This window comes from Vipera berus (assembly GCF_964194415.1).
Source record: "Vipera berus genome assembly, chromosome: 11".
NCBI classification, from domain to species: Eukaryota; Metazoa; Chordata; class Lepidosauria; order Squamata; family Viperidae; genus Vipera; species Vipera berus.
This window is the reverse complement of record NC_138214.1, coordinates 21,806,013-21,827,499: the sequence shown is the minus strand read 5'-3', so window position 1 is coordinate 21,827,499 and position 21,487 is coordinate 21,806,013. Positions and strand designations below refer to the sequence as shown.

The 21,487-nt window shown below is 46.5% G+C and overlaps 1 protein-coding gene across 3 annotated transcripts in view; it reads left to right on the top strand.

Moving 5' to 3' along the window:
* The window catches only part of AMOT (angiomotin), a 69,674-nt gene that overhangs the window by 39,652 nt on the left and 8,535 nt on the right, over positions 1 to 21,487 (top strand). For all 3 annotated transcript variants that reach the window (XM_081336855.1, XM_081336854.1, XM_081336856.1), the window contains exons 6-9: positions 400 to 492; positions 3,824 to 3,969; positions 11,828 to 11,977; positions 17,279 to 17,472. In XM_081336855.1, coding sequence (XP_081192981.1) covers positions 400 to 492; positions 3,824 to 3,969; positions 11,828 to 11,977; positions 17,279 to 17,472 — 583 coding nt within the window. The remainder of the gene's footprint in view (positions 1 to 399; positions 493 to 3,823; positions 3,970 to 11,827; positions 11,978 to 17,278; positions 17,473 to 21,487) is intronic.

Genomic DNA, 21,487 nt, shown 5'->3' with positions numbered 1-21,487 from the left:
CATATGTACAGTTTATGGACCTAACGTATGCCATTGCTTATTTTTTTACAGTTTTACCTGAACTTTCAGCTTTTAATAAAGATTAGATGGTGAAATACTGCCTCCTTTGTTGAATGGCAAGAAAGGTTAACTGCTTGGATAGCTTTCCGTAGAGTCACTGGGTTATGGATTAGCAAGTCCAGGGCAATCAGGAACACCCATGTTCCAACTCATCTTCAGTCATGAAAGTTCACGGGGCTGACTTGGGCTGTAGTCATTTTCTTTCCCTCAGTCCAGCCCACCTCACTAGACAGTTGTGCAAGGTGGCAGGAGGAATGATACATGTGGGATAGACTCTTAACAATTGAAGTAATAATTTATCAGCCCTAACAGTTCAGTGCATTTCTTCTTCCTTTGCAGATCGTATGGATACTGCTAATAAGCAACTTGCAGAGAAAGAATTTGAAGGCACCGAGGATAACAGGAAAACCATCTCCCAGCTCTTTGCACAAAGTGAGTCTATCACATTTCCTGTACCAAGAGCTGCAGTTAATTGTTTTGCAAATGCACAAAGTGCTTAAAGTAGGCTGGAGAAATTCCCAGGAGAACAGAAGAAGTTGGTGAGAGACAGGAACAACCACTGTTGGTCTCTTGCTAGTGAAAGAGTAACCACTGGCGAACTCCTTCTCATATTCACTTAAAAGTTTCAGCTGCCATTTCTTCTCTGCTGTGTGGTTCCTTATTTTCAGCTGCCTTGAGGGGGAAAGCCAGGTGTATTGGAAGAACACCTGGTCTTCTGACCCAACTTGTTTCCCCCCTTCCTCATGCTGAGGTTCACCTGTTGTGTTAGACCATTGTTTTGGAACAGTCTACAGCTAAAATCCTTGTGTCTGTCACCTTTAACTGGGTAGAACAGGGCATCGTAGGGCAAAACATTTTGAACCAAGGTACCTCAAATGGGCTAACTTACAGAATGCATCCAAAATCCAGGACCCACGACTCCCATGGAATTGAAATTTGGCAAATTTTATAAAACCTTTTATGACATAAAGGTTATCATACAGCTCTTTATGACATAATATAAAATGTCATAAAATGCTTCCTTTGCTGATGCAGGGGCTACGTTCAAGGCAGAAACATCTGCATATCTCCCTGAATTTTTAAGAACTTTTCCAACACCTTAGAAGCTCTGCCATCGTTGAAGGCACTGAATGATCTGATGAGGAACCTTCTCTGAAAGGAGGACCCACATGGTCACAGGTTGGCTAGTGGCTGATTGAACGTGAAGCATTGGCTTGATTCACCTAGAAGTCTTCCTCCAGAGATGTACAACCAGGGGCCAGGGCTGCTGTGCCCCCTCCCCCCAAAGTTTCAATTGAGCTCACCACACACAATATTGTCTACAAAACAGTAGCTTTTAACTTGCAGAAGCAGGGAACCGGTAAATTGTGGGGAGCAATACTAACAACGTTTAATTAATTATATTTAAATGGAAGCCGCATCCAAATTAGCTTTTGTCCTGACCGCATTTTAGAACATGGCCTCCATTATGCCATTCAAAGGCTCAGTGCAATCCTTGGCCTGAAAATAGTTGCACATCTTTACCCTGAGCCATGATTCCAAGCAGAGGGGGGGGGGGGCTGGAGTGTCACACATTCCACTGACTGTGTGTAACACGAAGCCCCTTTTTCTCCTCCAGTGGCTCTGAATCTGCAGAGTTCTCTGAAGAGAAAGGAGACACCGGGGTCTAAGGGATGTGTAACATTGCATTCCACCATGTCTTTTACAGTTCATGACCTATGCACTGGACTATTTATTTATTTGTTATTTATCAAATTTATATAGCCACCCATCTCACCAAAGGTGACTCTGGGTGACAGTAAAAAACGAAGTATTACTCTCACAACAATCATTACTTTAAGGAGAGAGATGATCCTGGTGGATTTTGCCCATTTGCAGCCTTTGGGATAAAAGGGGAGTGGACAGATGGACTGTTTGTGTTTACATCACTTGGCCCTTCTCACATTCCATTCCTCTCCCAGTCTTTTCCTGTAACTCGGCTGACTATTGAAAATGCTGGGAGGAAGAATTCCTCTTCTTCAAAGTCATTTGGAAAGAGCTCTGCTCTACCTTGCTTTTGAACAAAAGCAGCTTCAGGCTGAGACCCCCATCCAGGAACACAGACTGGTGACAGTGGAGACCAGAATTATATGAATGGAAGGACTCTAGTCTCCTGCTTTGAATGCTGTGGGACTTGGCGAGCTAAGCCACCATCTCACCAGCTCCACCCTGCAGAGTACATGGAAAGAATTGCTAATGTGTCAGCATCTTAGCAAAACTAAGAAAGGGACTTACCTTATTTTTGGGAGGGACCCTCATTGCTCCCAGACCTTAAAGAGGAATGCTAGCACAAGGGATCTGCCCACAGGGAAGCCTCTGTGTGTGTCCCGATGATCGCCTAGCAGGATCTTCTGCTTCCCGTCCCTGATGGTTCTGCTGTCCCACCATCTCTGCCTGCCTGGCTAAAAGGCATAACTCAGAAGGGGTGCTGGTAGAGGTCATTGTGCAAGCAAGTCCCACATTACTTCTCAGTGTTTCCCTCTGATGACCTGGTGGACTGGCAGACAACAATGGAAACAGCCAGGCATTCCCCAAAGTGGCCTACCGTATTGCCATGACTCTGAGAAGCAGCAGGGATCTTCCTTCTGTTGCTTGAAGCAGCAATTTCATCACTTGGGATGGTGGGCCAGTTCTGACGGGACAGATGTTCCCATTCCATAATGTCTTCATAATGCGGGCCAAATAGAGCTGCATGAATTCTGAGGACACAAACAGCATTAACCATTTCGTCTTGTAGCAATTATCCCTGATATTAGGACAAAGGTCTTCCAATAGCCTTTGCTTTGCTCTTTCCTATAATGTTGAAACACTGTTAATTTATCCCAGACATTGGAAGCAGAATTGAATGAACTTGTCTAGAACTAGACCAGGTAATCTTCCATTGCTGCCAAGATGCAACCACATACTCTTTCTGGCAGTTCTTACTGTGGTTCTCAGTTCTTGCTGGCACAGTTAGCAATGGCATCTATGAGGGTTCCATGGAAAATCGAACATCAGGGACACCCTACCAATAGCTGCTGGAAAACATCAGAAGGAAAGAATTCTTGTTTCTGTGTCCTCCTTTCAGATTCTGGCAAACAGGATTTCCGGAAATAAGAAGTCTCCCAAATCATACATACATATGTGCACTGTACAAACATATACAACCACACACGCACACTCAAGTTTACAGACACACACACACAAAGAAAGAAAGACAGTCAGTTCCTTTTGACCACTAATTCTTTACTACTGTTTAATTTCCGAAACATAATTGAAGAAAATACAATTCATACCATCCTATGACAATAAGAGTGTCATAATTGTTTGAATCCCGAGTGCCGTGTAACAGAGTGAGTGCCTGTTACTCGTCCCAGCTTCTGCCAACCTAGCAGTTCGAAAGCACGTAAAAATGCAAGTAGAAAAATAGGGACCACTCCGGTGGGAAGGTAACAGCGTTCCGTGCGCCTTTGGCCTCTAGTCATGCCGGCCACATGACCACGGAGACGGCCTCGGACAAGATCTGGCTCTTTCGCTTTGAAACAGAGATGAGCACCGGTCCCTAGAGTCGGAAACGACTAGCACACATGTGCGGGGGAACCTTTACCTTTACCTTTAATTGTTTGAAAAATGTGCTTGAAACACGTTTCCCTTCATCCACAAAGATCATAGCCCACACTTTGAGCTCTGCCCTTTAGCAACTCTCAAAGCTGCGTTTTTTCCCCTTTCTACTTTATCTGCGCAGATAAAGAAACACAGAGGGAGAAGGAGAAACTGGAAGTGGAGCTAGCAGGTGTTCGCTCAACTAATGAGGAGCAACGGAGACACATTGAGATCCGTGACCAGGCATTGAACAATGCACAGGCCAAGGTGGTAAAGCTTGAGGAAGAAGTAAGTCTTTCCATTTTGCTTTCAGACATTATTTGAGCATGTTATGTTTTAATTGAATCCTGAATACAGAGTTTCTCAACGTTGGTGACTTGAAAATGTGTGAACTTCAATTCCTTTGGTGGCTGAAGAATTTGGGAAGTTGAAGTATCTTCAAGCTGCCAAACTGGAGAAACGCTGTCTTGATCGTAAGAAGGGCACAAGTGGCCTACCTGAAACTGCAGGATTAATCCAGGTGTTGCAAGCATCCAGAAACCCTTTCTAGTTCAGGATTCAAAACAACAAATGATAGTGAAGAATACCTGAAACCCAGTTCAGTAAGGAACAAAAAATTGCAGAATGTTTTGGTTAGGTCGTAGGAAGGGCTACATGCTTTGCTTTTCCCAAAGCCTTAAAATAATTTAGTACTATTTTTCCATTTTAAGAATGGGAACATTTTCAAGATTCTTGTCTGCAGAAAGTGCAGGGCTAATGGCCCCAGAAAGATCCAATTTTCAGATGATAGGGACTAGATTGTTGTCTGCTAGTAACGATCTGTTGCAAGTCTTCTGGGTCTGGTTTCATGGTGTTCCGTGATTTCTCCTCCTTGGCAGTCCCATAAAGGTCTTTCTGGCACAAAAGAATAATTTTCATTAGAGAAAAGGTTTAACTGAAAGTACTGGCTTACTCTTCTTAAGACCTTGCATGAGGATCCTCATGGGCTTTCTTTGCTGAAGAGAGACCCACTTGGTGCAGAAATCTGTAATGTCTGTAATTTGACATTAAAGTGCCATTACTAATATAGACACACTGGTGATCTCATATCTGGTGGAGTCCCAGGACTGACTTTGAGGTAGATTGGAGAGTAATGAATTGCAAGCATCTGGTTCTAGTACGATCCTGTATGAGTTTGGTTCCCCCACATGGGCAGGCATGTAGGTATCCTACATGGGCAGGCATGTAGGTATCCTGCAGTCCTAGATATTTATGTTTTACTGCCATGAGGGCTACAAACTTCATTTACTAGACCTCCAGAAATTTGAGAGGGCTACGGATAGCAGTGAAGCTCTCCGTAGTTGCTGGATGCAGTACAGGTTGGATTTTTGCTAGTATGCGATACTTTCTCCTACTGCAAAGAAATCTTGTTATACGGACTCGAAATTTCCAGATGGAAAGATTTCTCACCCTGACAGCTATTTCTGTACTGTTTCTCTGCCTTTTGTTGAGCTTTCATTTCCTTCCAGTGTTTTTAACCCTTGCATTGTCCTGCACCACTCATTCCCAGCTGATGTCTCCTGCACCCGCGGTTTGCAAGGTTACTTATGTGGGTGATTTAAGACGAGGAGCACAAAAGCCTTCCATTATCTAAAGCTGCCACTTGTGAAAAATGCTCTTTGGTCCTTTCTGTCTGTCTCATTTATAAATATGGTTAAAATGATTAGCTTGCTGACTCTTCACCCCCTCTATGTTTACAAAACTTTATCTTTTCATAAAGCATCATCTTTGCACTCCTGGTATCAGAATTTCCAAAAAGAGTAACCCAAAATATCAACATATTTTATTTTATCTTGATCACATAAACCAACTTTATATTCCTTGCTTTCACTTCTAACAATCTTAACCTTTAATTTAATCAAATATTGTTGTGGGATTTGATTTCTCCTCAATTCCTCTTTATCCAATTGCACAGATTTCTTCAAGACTTTAATAAAGTCTCTTTGTACATCTAATAAGAACGTATTTCCCAGGTCGCTTTCTTGGTTTATCATTTGTGTTTTCCGTTTAATTTTTAACAGTTTAGTCAGTTTCTTTTGTATATCCAATACAGGTCCTTGACTTCCAACCATTTTTTTAATGACTGTGTCAGAACCCGCCCCAATCCACATCTTCGGAAAGAAGAACTCTTGGGGACAGGATTGTCCAAGCAGGAACTTTTACTAAGACATAGTTGGCAGTGCATAATCTAGACAGGATCTGGAAACTGTGTCACAGATCGATACTTTTAAAGTGTCCCCGAATAAAAACCCCTCCCCTCAGTCCATTTGGTCAGTCTTGGATCAGTCAAGTTCCATGTGTCAAAACCCCTTGTGGGGAAAAAAGAAACATCAGTACATTTGTAACATTATTACTTCCTCTCAAGATACAAACCAGAATTCCCCCCCCCTCTTTCTTTGTTCTTCTTAGTTCAAAGGTTTTCTTCCCTGGTCTTTGTGATGGCCCCCAGGCAGGCTGAATAAACAAACCTTGCATCTAAGGGATAGAGATCGCTCTTAACAATCCTGCTTTCTCTTCCCCTCTTTGGGAATGGCAGAATCCAGTAAGGGGGTGAGATTTAGGTTTGCACAGATAGGGAGTTAGGAATGGAATATAAATGGATTCTGACAGACTGTTTATAGTTACAGTAGCACAGAAAAAAGTGGCTTATGACTTTTTCATACTTAGGAATATTGCAGCATCACCATGGTCATGTGGTCAAAATTCGGACACTTGTCAATTGGCATGTTTTTATAATGGTTGCCGTATCCCTGTCATTTGATCAGCTTTTGCGACCTTCTGACAAGCAAAGCCAATGGGGACACCAGAATCACTTAACAACCTTGTTATTAATTTAATAACTGCAGTGATTCACTTAACATCTGTGGCAAGAAAGGTCATAAAAATAGGCCAAAGGACACTTTACTGTCTTGCTTAGCAATAGACATTTTGGGCTCAATTGTGGTCGTAAATCAAGGACGACCTGTAAAGCATCCGTCTCTTGGCCTGCCATTTATAGTTCTGCCATTTTGGTACTTTGTTTTGTCAGATAAAATTTGTTCCAGATCTGTCATTCCTTCATTAATGTATTTTAGCTCTAGTTTGTTGGTATAAACAGACTTCATTATTAACAGTTTTGATATATTATACGCTACTAGTTTCTGGCCCCATTATTCAAAGGCCATCTTCAATATTTTTGATGTTATGACATTTTGTAAGTCCCAGTATTGACTGCCATCAAGCCCAGGCTTATATTTTCTTTTCTTTTGGTTAAACTGTTTCTCCCTTCTAGTATCCTGTTTCTAAAATCATCACTTATTTTTGTTATGACTTGCAATAGTCAGGATAGCCAAAATAAGTCTGTTTCCCATAGGAAACTCTTTATTTTTTATAGTTAATTCCAAAATCTTATAGTAGATGTCAATATTCCTTAATTCATTTATTAGATCAAACTCTCATTCAGTTTTTGCTATTTATTTCAAATTTTTATGTTCTTAAATATACAGTTAACCTTTCTTCTGTTGGGAGTTGAAGACAAGTTCATCTGATGAAGATCTTTAATAGCTTTAACATGGTTAAAAGGCAATTCCTGAAAGTGATTAGAAAGTGAGACTTCTTTGAAGAGTTCTGCCATGGTGGGAAGCAAGATGGCTGAAGACATTATTTCCTGACATTTAAACTGATGGAAAGCCACGGTCTCCTCATGAGAAGCAGCCATCCGGAGCCCATGTGGGCCATCTCCTGTCCTGTCTTTATTCAGAGAGGTTCCACTGGTTCCTGGATCTTTGCAACATGAATCAGTTTGCCATACCTCTCCCAAAATTTGTTGGCTTGCATTTGTAAAGGAAAGGAGACAATTCACTTCGCTTCCTGGGCCTTGTTTTATGGCCGACAGCCTCCTGGAATTTTCTGCTGGCTAAGCCAGTTCTGTGCTGTACTGTGCTTCCTTTAAGGAGGGCGGGTGTCATCAGATTGGGGGCCATACCAGTACAGTACAAAGAGCAGGACTCATAGCTGACGAGAATTCTGTGATGTCTTGTCTTTCCTTACATGTGATTGTTCTTTACTGGGAAACTCTGACACAGAAGATCCCAGATCTGAGTGGCTATTTCCATCACTCTCTCGGCTGTATCCATGACCGTTTTGGCAAAGTTCATACCATATTTCAATGCAGTTGCAGAATATGCCAGGTTTTCTGTGGGAGTGGGCTGTTGCCTCCTTCCACTGAGCAGCCAGTCATTAACAGACCAGTCATTAACATATCACTTTACTTTGGGAGAAAGGGGGGGGGGCGTTCACAGCTGATCAGAAAAGGAAAAATCTTGGAAAGGAGACAATTGTCCTGCTTTCATCTCAGGCAGATGAGAGGCCATCCTGCATGGAAGAGCTGTTTGTTATACTTTTAATTGTGTTTTGCTTTGCATGGAAACTGCAAGAAGTGAAGGCCCAATTTCCCTTCTTCTTGGCAACCAGTGTGAAAGCTTCTCTATGAATGAGAACCAGTCTCCATGCTGTGCCCTGGGAAGGGAAAAGGCCTGGCAGCTGGACTCGACCAAACATCCAAACCATCATCCCTGAGTTGGATTCTCAAACTGCCAGACAAGTTGGAGTTCTGGAAATGAAAAATGAACTTTCAAAGATCTCTGGTTAAGCTGATAGCAGGCATTAAGCTATTATAGAAAGTTTGGATAAAGTTTGTTTTTTTTATTTTTACGTTTCTGAGCTGGTAATTGTTGAGAATGTTTGACTCCATTTGGCGAGGAAGGTGTGCTTAGCTAAGCTGTTTTTTTGGCAGAGACGTCAGCTGGAGGCCTCTGGCTTGCTTGTATCCTGTAACATGGGCTTTCCTTGGCTCTCCTCAGCTTCCCTAATCTTTTCCAGACCCCTTTTAAAAGCAAATTGGGCTCTTGTTTAACTTCGGACAGCAGTGTCATCTCAGAGCAGAACTGTCCTCTGGTGCTGGGGGTGTGTGTCTCCTCCCTTATCATTTCATGCGCCTCCCTGGCTCCCAACTGAGGTGGAAAAAATGCGGTGGGGCCCATGCAAGCAGCTCCCCTTCCTGTGGGACCTCAAAGCAGCCCAACTTCTTTTGAGCCTGGAAAAAGGTGTCACTGCTGTGAAATTTGTGCTAATTGCAATGAGGAGATTCCTTCCCTGAGGTACTGCGGTTTGGGCTAGAAATCTGGAGTGAGATTCAATAGCTGTCTTCTAAAATCTCACAAAATCTCACATTAAAAGCTCAAAGTTAAATGGGAGAGGCCAATCTCAATCTCATGGGGTCGGCACAAATCTCGGTCATTCTGTAAAAAAAGTACTTCGATTTTGGGCATCATGGGTGCCTGAGGTGATTTGGTAGCCACAAGTAAGCCTTGACATATGGCCACAATTGGGAGCAGAATATCCATTGAATCACTTCCAATTTTATGACCTTTTTTGCCATAGTTGTTAAATGAATCACATAGTTGTTAAGCAAATCCAGCTTCTCCCTTTGACGTTTTTGTCTGAAGCTGGCTGGGAAGGTTGCCATTGGCAACCACCTGACCCTGGAATGCTTCACCTGTCATAAATACATTCCTGTTGCCAAGCACCCACATTTTGATCATGTTACTGTGGGGATGCTGTGAGAATTGTAAGTACGAGGACCAGCCCCAAGTCCCTTTTTTTCAACGCTGTTGTAACTTTGAACAGTCACTAAGCAAATGGTTGTGAGTACTTACAGTTTGCAGCCTCCTTTATTAGACTGGGATGTTTTGGAGCTTCAAATGCTGGGCAGACTTTGAAGCAGTTCAGTTGCTCAGAGTGGCTGGAAGTGGCCCCAAGACGTTGAGAAAACAGCTCTGCTTCTCGGTCAAAGCGCACAGGATGCTTTGGGCATTGCTCGAGGTCCCCGTGTCTGCCACCTAGAGGTGAGCCCTAGTCCTCCCCCTCTTCCCCCCACAAGGGCCTCATGCGTAGATTGCATAATTCTAGGAAGTTTCTAGAAAACTTTCCATGGACCAATATGGATGGGGACCATCAGTTGAGAAAGGGTTGTAGATCCATAAAGACAGAAGTTGCTGGGTTATTTTTAAACTGCTTTCTCAAGCCTTGCATTTTGGTTAGGGAGTAATTTTCTAGTTTTTAACAAGCAAACAGAGGTGCTCGCTCCTTGGAGGGTACTATTGCCCAAATCGGTTTGGCCAGCATTTCTGAGCAGGCGCGGTGGCGCCTTATTGTACCCAAATTGTCAAGCAGGGCGAGCTTTGGCAACCACTCTCCTCTGCTCCAGATTGAGGCTGCTGGAGGTCCCTTTTGTAGGGTTGGGGTGCGATTGATCCGTCTCCCATTAATCAGCCTAAGAGTCAGCTCGGTTGAGAAGGATCGGGTTCCCAGGAGTCACTATTTTTAGCACTCTTGATTCCAGTATGAAAGTCCTGAGGGAAGGATTTTTTTGTTTGTGTGTGTGTGTGTGTGGGGGGGAGAAATAGGTTCCCTTCCTTGCCTTCTGCCTCTCAAGCACAGCCAGCTCTACCTTAGGCCGCAGCCAGTGTGGAAACCGCATTCCCAGCCTTGGGAAAGTGCCAACCTGGGGGGGATCTGGCAGATGACATAAAATTGCCTGTGGCAGCTAACGGCATAGAAGACAGAAATTACATTAGAAATGAGGGTGATGAGTTAGAGATACGATATGAAAGTAACAGAAGGAAACTTCACAAGGAAGGGCAAAGGTTTCTATTTCTTAGGAAAAGGAAATGAAACGCCCAGGGGTAGCAAGAGGGGGCCCTGAGGAGGATCTTGGAGTAGATCGGAACAGGAGCCAGCAGGACGAGATGGTTGCTAACAGGGCAGCTGCCATTTTCATCAGCAGTTGGAGCATCAGAAACAGTGCAAATCAAGGAACTGATGCCTGCCACTAAATCTGATGGACTCAGAAAGAACCAGGGCTGACATATTCACCATAATTGTGCATATGCACTCTTCACCATGTTTATAAGGGTGCGTTCCAAAGGAGCAACAGACAGCAAAATTTAGATGGTGTGTGTCAGAGAAAGACAACTCCTCCCTAGGCTTTATGGCAGGGCTTTTCAACCTTTACACCCATTGTGCCACTTTTAGGATATGGCAACATCCGAGCACCACCAGTCGCCTAGCAAGGTATCAAAAACTTGATGACCAAAAAAGAAAAAAAGTGATGAAGTACAGGTAGTCCTCAATTTACAGCAGTTCGCTTAGTAACTGTTCAAAGTTACAATGGCACTGAAAAAAGTGCCCCCCAAGCCACAGCTGAGCAGGACACCTGCCTGCCCGCCCGGCGGCGCTCTTCCTCCTGTCCGAGGTTTTCATTGTTGTGAACATTTCTGTTGAGGATTGGCAGCGGGGGTGGGGTGGGGGGTGTTTGGTTTTTATTCCCCCCATCTGCTGGGTGGTTGCAGCAGGTTTTGGTCACTTCACATGACCCTGGGACACTGTGACCATCATAAATATGAATCAGTTGCCAAGCATCTGAATGTAAATCACAAGACCCTGGAGATGCTGCAACATTCCAGCTGATTGGTGCATCTTCTGGGCTCAGCAGACGTGCTGGGATCAGTGCCGAGCTCCAGCTGGAGCCTGGTGCTGATCGTGGTGCTTCCGCTGAGCCCCGACAGCCCTGCAGCTCCAGCCGTCTCTCGCTCAGGCTTGTGCGGTGCTGCCACCGGTTCAGCTCATTCCCCTCCCCCGCTACCACTTTTCTAGGATGGTCGCGTACCACCTGCCAGGTGCCAATGTACCACAGGGGGTACCCGTATCACTGGTTGAAAAGCCCTGCTTTATGGTACAAGTAGTTTGCTTTAGATTGGCAAGTTTCTGTCCAAAGGTGAGGAACAATTTTAAAAAGCCTGGTTAGAAGAATCATGTGTCTCTCTTGGCTTTTGGAACCTGGCAGATTGTTTTGTGGTGTGGTTGGCAACTAAGGTCTGTATCACTTGCAGCTCTTTTTTTGCAGGCTTAACTGGAGAGGCCAGAGAGCAACATGGACCATCCAGATTCGATGCTCCAGCTCTGTCCTCAGTCTGAGACGACCGACCCAGTTTAGGGGGTGACTGAGGAATCTGTGCAAGCCTCTTGTGATGGCAGATAACTCTTGTTTGTCTCCCTCCTTTGCTAGCTGAAGAAGAAGCAGGTTTATGTGGAGAAGGTGGAGAAGATGCAGCAGGCGCTGGTTCAGTTACAGGCGGCTTGTGAGAAGCGGGAGCAGCTGGAGCACCGGCTCAGGACTCGGCTGGAGAGAGAACTCGAATCGCTCCGGATGCAGCAGGTAAAGGGAGCTGTGCAACTTCTGCTCCACTCCAGCAAGATTTGGGAAGCCTCTGAAAAGAATATGCAGAAGTATTTATTTATTAATCAAATTGGTATAGCCCTGCCCCCATTTCACCCAAAGCGACTCTAGGTGGCACACAATTGGATAAAACCACAAATATAAAAATGACACATATTTAAAAAATGTAACCATCTGCATTAAGAAATAAATGATATAAACAAATCTGCAACCCCCTAGTCAAAGAGAGGATCAAAATGGCCATTTTCACAAAACGGAGCCATCTGAACATCTCTCCACTTCCTTGCCCCTCCCCCCAAGGCCTGATGACATCACCAGCTCTCGGGGACCTTCCTTCTGTGATGTCCAAAGTGAGGGGTGAATCTAATTTTGGGGGGAAGGACGTTCCGTAAGGAGGACGCCACCTCAGAGCAGGCACATCTCCTGGGACCCCCACAGGCCATCGCCTAGTTCAGACATGTCAAGACACAAGGGCCGGATCCGCCCTGCAAAGTGGTTTCATGTGGCCCATGAAGCCATCCTGGAAACAGTGAGGGAACGGCCCCCGCTGCCCTGACCCCGGCCCAGACCAGTTGGGAGCCAATGTACGATTTCGTGGTGGCCAGGAATTGAGAGGGCCGGATGCCATGATCTTGGTTTTCTTAATGTTTTGTTTCAACCCAACTTTTGCACACTTCTTCACTCGCATGTAGAGGCTCTTTAGTTCCTCTTCATTTTCTGCCATTAGAGTGGTATCATCTGCATATCTTAGGTTGTTGATATTTCTCCCAGCAATCTTAATTCCAACTTTTGATTCATCTAGCCCTGCCTTTCTCATGATGTGCTCTGCATATAAGTTAAATAGGCAAGGCGACAGTATACAGCCTTGCCAGACTCCTTTCCTAGTTTTGAACCAATCAGTGGTTCCGTGTCCAGTTCTCACTTGCTTCTTGACTTGCATATAGGTTTCTTAAGAGACAAATAAGTTGGTCTGGTACTCCCATCTCTTTAAGAATTTGCCACAGTTTGTTGTGATCCACACAATCAAAGGCTTTAGCATAGTCAATGAAGCAGAAGTAGATGTTTTTCTGGAACTCTCTAGCTTTCTCCATGATCCAGTGTATGTTCGCAATTTGATTTCTAGTTCCTCTGCCTCTTCGAAATCCTGCCTGTACTTCTGGTAGTTCTTGATCCACATACTGCTGGAGTCTAGCTTGTAGGATTTTAAGCATAACTTTACTAGCGTGAGAAATGAGTGCAATGGTGCGATAGTTTGAACATTCTTTGGCACTGCCTTTCTTTGGAATTGGAATGTAAACTGATCTTTTCCAATCCTGTGGCCACTGTTGAGTTTTCCAAATTTGCTGGCAAATTGAGTGTAGCACTTTTACTGCATCGTCTTTTAAGATTTTGAATAGCTCAGCTGGAATACTGTCTCTCCACTAGCTTTGTTGTTGCTCAGCTTTCCTAAGGCCCACTTCACTTCACATTCTAGGATGTCTGGCTCAAGGTCAGTGACCACCTCATTGTGATTATCAGGGACGTTAAGCTCATTCTTGTATAGTTCTTCTGTGTAATTTTTCCACCACTTCTTAATCTCTTCTGCCTCTGTTAGGTCCCTGCTATTTTGGTCCTTTATCGTGCCCATTTTTGCATGAAACGTTCCCTTCATCTCTCCAAATTTCTTGGAAGAGATCTCTATTCTATTGTTTTCTTCTATTTCTTTGCACTGTTCATTTAAGAAGGCATTCTTATCTCTTCTAGCTATTCTCTGGAATTCTGCATTCAGTTGGGTGTATCTTTCTTTTTCTCCCTTGACTTTCACTTCCCCCCTGTCCTCAGCTATTTGCAAAGCTTCCTCAGACAGCCATTTTGCTTTCTTACATTTCTTTTTCTTTGGGATGGTTTTAGTTGCTACCTCTTGTACAATGTTGCGAACCTCCGTCCATAGTTCTTCAGGCACTCTATCAGATCTAATTCCTTAAATCTATTTGTCACCTCTACTGTATATTCGTCAGGGATATGATTTAGTTCATATCTGAGTGGCCTTAAGCCAGTTCCCTACTTTCTGCAGTTTAAGCCTAAATTTTGCAGTGAGAAGCTCATGGTCTGAGCCACAGTCAGCTCCTGGTCTTGTTTTTACTGACTGTATAGAGCAGGGGTCGGCAACCTAAAAAAGAAAAAGAGCCACTGGGAACCGGTTCCATCACAAATTAAAAAAAGAGGGAGCCGCGTGCGTGTGTCCATGCACGCGCATGCGCAAAAAGGTTTTTTGCGCATGCGCGGACGCACGCGGCTGCCATTTTTTTTAAAAATGAGATGGAACCGGTTCCCGGTTGCCCGACGGCGACGGCCCGTCTGCAAAGCTGCCGCTTTCGGCAGCTTTGCAGACGGGCCGTGGCAGCTTCCTCAAAGAGCGGCGCCCCTGCCCATTCCGAGAGGTGCGCGCGCACCTCTCCGAACGACCGGAGGTGCGCGCGTACCTCCGCGCGAATGGGCAGCGGTGCCGCTCTTTGAGGAAGCTGCCGCGGCCCGTCTCAGCTTCCTCAAAAAGAGAGGCGCCCCTGCCCATTCCGAGAGGTGCGCGCGCACCTCTCCGAACGACCGGAGTTGCGCGCGCACCTCCCCAAACCTTTGGGGAGGTGCGTGCGTACCTCCGTGCGAAGGGGCAGCGGTGCCGCTCTTTGAGGAAGCTGCCGCGGCCCGTCTCAGCTTCCTCAAAAAGAGAGGCGCCCCTGCCCATTCCGAGAGGTGCGCGCGCACCTCTCCGAACGACCGGAGTTGCGCGCGCACCTCCCCAAACCTTTGGGGAGGTGCGTGCGTACCTCCGTGCGAAGGGGCAGCGGTGCCGCTCTTTGAGGAAGCTGCCGCGGCCCGTCTCAGCTTCCTCAAAAAGAGAGGCGCCCCTGCCCATTCCGAGAGGTGCGCGCGCACCTCTCCGAACGACCGGAGTTGCGCGCGCACCTCCCCAAACCTTTGGGGAGGTGCGCGCGTACCTCCGTGCGAAGGGGCAGCGGCGCCGCTCTTTGAGGAAGCTGCCGAAAGCGGCAGCTTCCTCAAAGAGCGGCACCGCTGCCCCTTCGCGCGGAGGTACGCGCGCACCTCCCCAAAGGTTTGGGGAGGTGCGCGCGCAACTCCGGTCGTTCGGAGAGGTGCGCGCGCACCTCTCGGAATGGGCAGGGGCGCCGCTCTTTGAGGAAGCTGCCGCGGCCCGTCTGCTAAGCTGCCGCTTTCGGCAGCTTCAGAGACGGGCCGCGGCAGCTTCCTCAAAGAGCGGCACCGCTGCCCCTTCGCGCGGAGGTACGCGCGCACCTCCCCAAAGGTTTGGGGAGGTGCGCGCGCAACTCCGGTCGTTCGGAGAGGTGCGCGCGCACCTCTCGGAATGGGCAGGGGCGCCGCTCTTTGAGGAAGCTGCCGCGGCCCGTCTGCTAAGCTGCCGCTTTCGGCAGCTTCAGAGACGGGCCGCGGCAGCTTCCTCAAAGAGCGGCACCGCTGCCCCTTCGCGCGGAGGTACGCGCGCACCTCCCCAAAGGTTTGGGGAGGTGCGTGCGCAACTGCGGTCGTTCGGAGAGGTGCGCCGCACCTCTCGGAATGGGCAGGGGCGCCGCTCTTTGAGGAAGCTGCCGCGGCCCGTCTGCTAAGCTGCCGCTTTCGGCAGCTTCACAGACGGGCCGCGGCAGCTTCCTGAAAGAGCGGCACCGCTGCCCATTCGCGCGGAGGTACGCGCGCACCTCTCCAAAGGTTTGGGGAGGTGCGCGCGCACCTCCGCCCATTCGGGGAGGTGCGCGTGCACCTCTCCAAACGGGCGGTGCCACTCTCCATTTGGAGAGGTGCGCGCGCACCACTGCCCGTTGGAAGAGGTGCGCGCGCACCGGGCGGCTGGGAGCCGCAAGAGACGGCTCAAAGAGCCGCATGCGGCTCCGTAGCCGCAGGTTGCCGACCTGTGGTATAGAGCTTCTCCATCTTTGGCTGCAGAGCACATAGTCAATCTGATTTCTGTGTTGACCGTCTGGTGATGTCCATGTGTAGAGCCGTCTCTTGGGTTGTTGGAAAAGAGTGTTTGCTATGACCATCGTATTCTCTTGACAAAATTCACTTGCCTGTTATTCCAGTAATCTTTTGGCTTCCTACTTTAGCATTCCAATCTCCCATGATGATAAGGACATCATTTTTGGTGTTAGTTCTATAAGGTGCTGTAGGGCTTCATAGAACCGGTCAATTTCATCCTTTTCAGCACTGGTGGTTGGGACATAGACTTGGACTACTGTGATATTGAATGGTTTGCCTTGGATTCGAACTGAGATCATTCTGTCATTTTGAGGATTGTATCCCAGTATTGCTTTTCCTACTCTTTTATTGACTATGAAGGCTACTCCATTTCTTTTGAGGGATTCTTGCCCGTAGTAGTATACCTGATGGTCATCTGAATTAAATTCACCCATTCCTGTCCATTTTAGTTCACTGATTCCTAAGATGTCGATGTTCAGTCTTGTCATCTCTAGTTTGACCACGTCCAGCTTTCCTTGATTCATGGATCTTACATTCCAGGTTCCTATGGAGAAAAAATCTTTACGGCATCGGACTTTCCTTTCACCACCAGACACATCCACAGCTGAGCGTCCTTTCGGCTTTGGCTCAGTCGCTTCATTCTTTCTGGCGCTACTAGTACTAGCCCTCTGCTCTTCCCCAGTAGCATATTGGACGCCTTCCGACCTGAGGGGCTCATCTTCCAGCGTCATATCGTTTTGTCTTTTGGTACTGTCCATAGGGTTTTCATGGCAAAGATACTGGAGTGGGTTGCCTTTTCCTTCTCCAGTGGATCAGAACTTTCTGCTATGACCTGTCCGTCTTGGGTGGCCCTGCACGGCATAGCTCATAGCTTCATTGAGTTACGCAAGCCCCTTCGCCACGACAAGGCAGTAATCCATGAAGGGGACCCCTAGTCTAATTGATCTCTTTCTGCCAGATCTCATGGGCTGTGCTGATAGAACTGGGGAGAGATGGTCCCTCAAAGAAACTGACCCCATGCCATGAAGGGCTTACAAGGTCAATGTCAGCACTTCAAATGACCTGGGAACAGGCTGGCAGCCATGCGGCTTGTGGAGCAGAGGTGCAACATGCTCTGTTCCAGGAACATAAATAGCACATCGACTGACAGAATGATAGGGCTGGAAGGGAGCTTGGAGTCCAGCATCATTCATGTGTCCTTCTCCCCACCTTGACTTTCTATGGAGCACCACCATATTGGTTGCAGTTCTGCACACTTCTCAGTGGGTTTGTTTTGTTGCCTTTTCCTGCCAGCGCCAGGGAAGCTCTCAGACGGCTAACGCCCCCCCTGAGTACAGTGCGGCGGCCCTGATGGAGCTCTTGCGTGAAAAGGAGGAGAGGATCCTGGCTCTGGAGGCAGACATGACCAAGTGGGAGCAGAAGTATCTGGAAGAAAGTGTCATGCGTCAGTTTGCCCTGGATGCGGCAGCCACTGTGGCTGCTCACCGGTAAGAGTGCGCACACAGACGGGGACACACACACACACACACACTCAGACACTATTGCAAAAGAATCATGCAAAATCTGACAGGAGAAACATGCAGTGTACTCACACAACCAACAACACTTCCAATTTCATCCTGGCAAATCAAACCCAAAGAGAATTAAGGAATATTGGTAGTTGGGGAAAATCCATTTTCCAATTAATACAATATATTTTGACCATATAATAGCAAACATATTGACCTAAGTTCTTCCTTTCCACTTCTAGTCTATAACTTATTATGCTCTCCAATTTGTATCCCCTTTCAAACATATATTCATTTTTTTTCAAAAAGCTGGAACCGTTTGGGTTTCATAAAAAACGGGATGGATTTTATGTGTGTCTCCATTGAATCAAGTATCTACACCTTCTGATCTTACCAGTGTAACCACTTAAAGTATCCAATTTTCAGCAGAGTGTAAAACTGATTTGAAAGCTCCATTTGCCAGCTTAATCCCCCCAATAGTTGACAGCGGTGATGAATTTTGAAAGGGTTTGTTTCTAGCAATGGATTCTATTTTCTATCTTCCTTCTTTCTACCAGTACAATGGCTATTTTAGTTCCAGTTTTTATTGAACATAAGTTTGCTTGACAATTCAATTGTCTGTATTTATAACCATGAAGGTCCACGGACACTTTCAGGATAGTTTATTGTAAAGCTTCTTGGATCAGATTGTATTTTGATGATGAAGTCTGATCCTGGGAACTGATTGAGGTCTGCTAAACTAAACTATGGTACCAAATGGAAAGGTCAACAGGGAGGAGAGCAAGAGAGATTACCAACCAAAGAGCAGTTAGATGTGAAGCCAATTTCAATCTTGGTCTTTGTGAAATGGAACAAAATCTCCTAATGAATTGTAACTGAGCTCTCATACAATGAAATTTATTTTTAAGAAGGGAAATCTTCTTAAAAGGGGCATATAAATTAATTAATTCTTGAGGGGACTCACCTTTCCTCCCCACTGCTAGTTGTATGTTCAGTGTTCCTCTCAAGCATCCAAGGAAGGGGACCGCCACACAGACCCTTGTCTAGTAAACAGCTGGTTGGTCTTCCAGGTTTGTCAAAGTTCAATCTTGCTTCATTTGGTCCCCCAAATCAAAGAAGATTCTGCCTGCCTCACTTCCTTAGCAGATGGGATCCACAGCAGGCCTTTTCTGCTGGCACAAGTGGGGCGGACTTGTCCCACCAGGGAAAGACAACTCCTCAGATACCCTGGACCCATTCCATGTAGAGCAGGGGTCCCCAACCCCTGGTCCGTGGACTGGTATCGGGCCATGGCATGCCAGCAATCGGTCCGCACAAACAAGCAAAGCCCCATCCGTGGGATGCAGGAAGTGCACGAAACCAGGCCCCCTCCGGTCTGCGGAAAATCCTCTCTCCACGGAACCGGTCCCTGGTGCCCAAAAGGTTTAAAAGAGCTTTAAAAGAGTTTTAAAAGTAACACCAAGACCTTGCATTGGATCCAGAAGCAAACTGGCAACCAATCCAACTGGTGCAATAGTGGTGTTTTTGTGCAGTCCTAGGAGCTCCCAGGACTGTTTGTGCCACTACATTCTGCACCAGCTGCAGCTTCAGAATATTCTCCAAGGATAGCCCTAAGGCTAGAGCACGTTGCAGTAATCCAGCCAAGAGATGACTAGGCATGAGTGACCTTGCGCAGGGTCTCAGGATCCAGGTAAGGGCGCAACTGGTGCACAATGGGAAGTTGCCCAGAGGTCCTCCTAGCCATGAGTACTACCTGCTCTTTTTAAGTGAGTCCAGGTGCACACTGCGATCTGTCTGGGATAGTCCAACCCCATCCAGCACTAATAATTATAAGCCATTAGTTCCCCACCGCTCCCTCTTGCCTCAGCTGAAGCCTGTTGTCCCCACGCAGATCCTTGCAGCCTCCAGGCACTGAGAGAGGGGAGTCACAGCATCACTCGGATCACCAGGGATGGAAACGTACAGCACTGTAGCACCAGTGTACTGATGCTCTCTCCTCCCAGGGTGACGGATGATCTCACCCAGCATTTTCATGTAGAGGTTGAAAAGGAGCGGAGAAATTAGCGAGTCCTGCAGCACTCCACAAAAGAGTGGCCAAGAGCTGGACCTCTCACTCCCTATTAACACCAAGTGGGATCAGCCTTGGAGACAAGAGTCAAACCAGCACAAGACGGTCCCACCCAGCCCCAGTCCCTGTAGCTGCTCCAAGAGGATACTGTGGTCGATGGTAGCAAAGGCTGCTCAGAACAGAACAGAGTTGGAAGAGATCTTGGAGGTCTTCTAGTCCAACCCTCTGTGCAAGCAGGAGACCCTATACCATTCCAGACAAGTGACTGTCCAGCCTCTTCTTGAAAGCCCCCAGCGATGGCAAGACGTTCCACTAGTTAATTGTTCTCACTGTTAGAAATTTCTCCCTAGTACTAGGTTGCTAGATTCTAGGGAGAGATCTTTGATTAGTTTCCATCCGTTGTTTTCCTTGTGGCAGCCCCTCCAATTTTGGAAGAATGCTATCATGTGACGTCCTAGTCCTTCTTTTCACTAAACTAGACATAGCCAATTCCTTCAACTCTTCTTCATATCTTTTAGTTCCAGCCCCTAATCATCTGTTGCTCTTTTCTGCCTCTTTCCAGACTTTCAACATCTTTTTTTATAATGCAGTGGCCACAACTGGATGCAGTATTCCAAGTGTGGTCTTAATAACACTTTATAAAGCAATAGTAATACTTCATGTGATCTTGATTCTATCCCTCTGTTAATGCAATTTAGGGATGCATTGGCTTTGTTGGCTGCTGCTGCTGCTGCTGCTGGCTCAGAGTTAAGCGATTGTCCACTAGGACTCAGGCAAGATCAGTTACTTCTGTTGAGCCAGGTTTCACCTAATCTGTACCTGTACATTTGTTTTTTCTTGCCTAAGTGTAAAACCCTACTTTTCTCATCATTGAATTTCATTTTGTTAGATGGGGCCCAGTGTTCAAGTCTGTCTAGAGCCATCTGGATCTTGACCCTATCTTCTAGAGTATTGGCTATTCCTGTCAGCTTAGCGTCGGCTGTAAATTTGATTTCTATTCCCTCATATTAATCATTTATGAAGCTATTAAAGAGTATTGGGCCTTGTGGTACCCCACTGCTTATTTCCCTCGATGTAGATGTAGTACCAGCAAGGACTACACGTTAAGTGGGATTTGTCATCCAGTTACAAATCCATCTGGTGGTGATGCTGTCCCACGTTTTCCTAGCTTTCCAAGAAAAGGCTGTCATTTACTTTGTCAAATGCCTTATTGGGATCCAAGCAAACTAATTTAGTCACTCTGTCAAAGAATGAAGTCAGATTGATTTGGCATGATCTGTTTTTTACGAACCCGTATTGGTCAAGAGAGAGGAAGGAGGGATGTGCTTCCCTTGCCAGAGTTTGTCCACAGGTGCGACCAATGCCGGTTCCATCCTGTAGCACAGCCTGAATCCGGACTGAAAGGGTCCAGGTAATCTTTCATCCAGGACCCTCCGGGGCAGCCGTTTTTCCCACAAACCTCCCTAGAAAGGGTGCTGATGAAAGTTGTCCAGGGAACCTGGGTCCCCTTGGGGTTTCTTGAAGAGGGGGGCACAGCAGGGCCTCTTTGAATGATGCCGGAAAGACCCCCCTCCTGCAGCACTGCATTAATCATCGCTTGGACCCCCTGCAGGTCTCCTTCCTGGATGCTTTCCCAACCAGCCGGGACAGGACCTAATAAGTAGGTAGTTGCCTTAACAGCCCCATGGACTCCTCCTCCTCCTTTCTTCTTTCTTCTTCTTAACGGTCAGGCTGTTCCCAGACAATCTGACAAGTGATTTTACCCAGCTGGTGCTCAAATTCCTCTACATGGCCCTGTAAATGGGTGGCCTTAAACAGGCCATTGGGCAACACACTGCAGCCTCAAGGAGTCTGGAAGAATAGTGACATTTCACTGCCACATGGTAGACCTTAATTGTGGCTCTGACCCATGTCCGGACGTCTTCA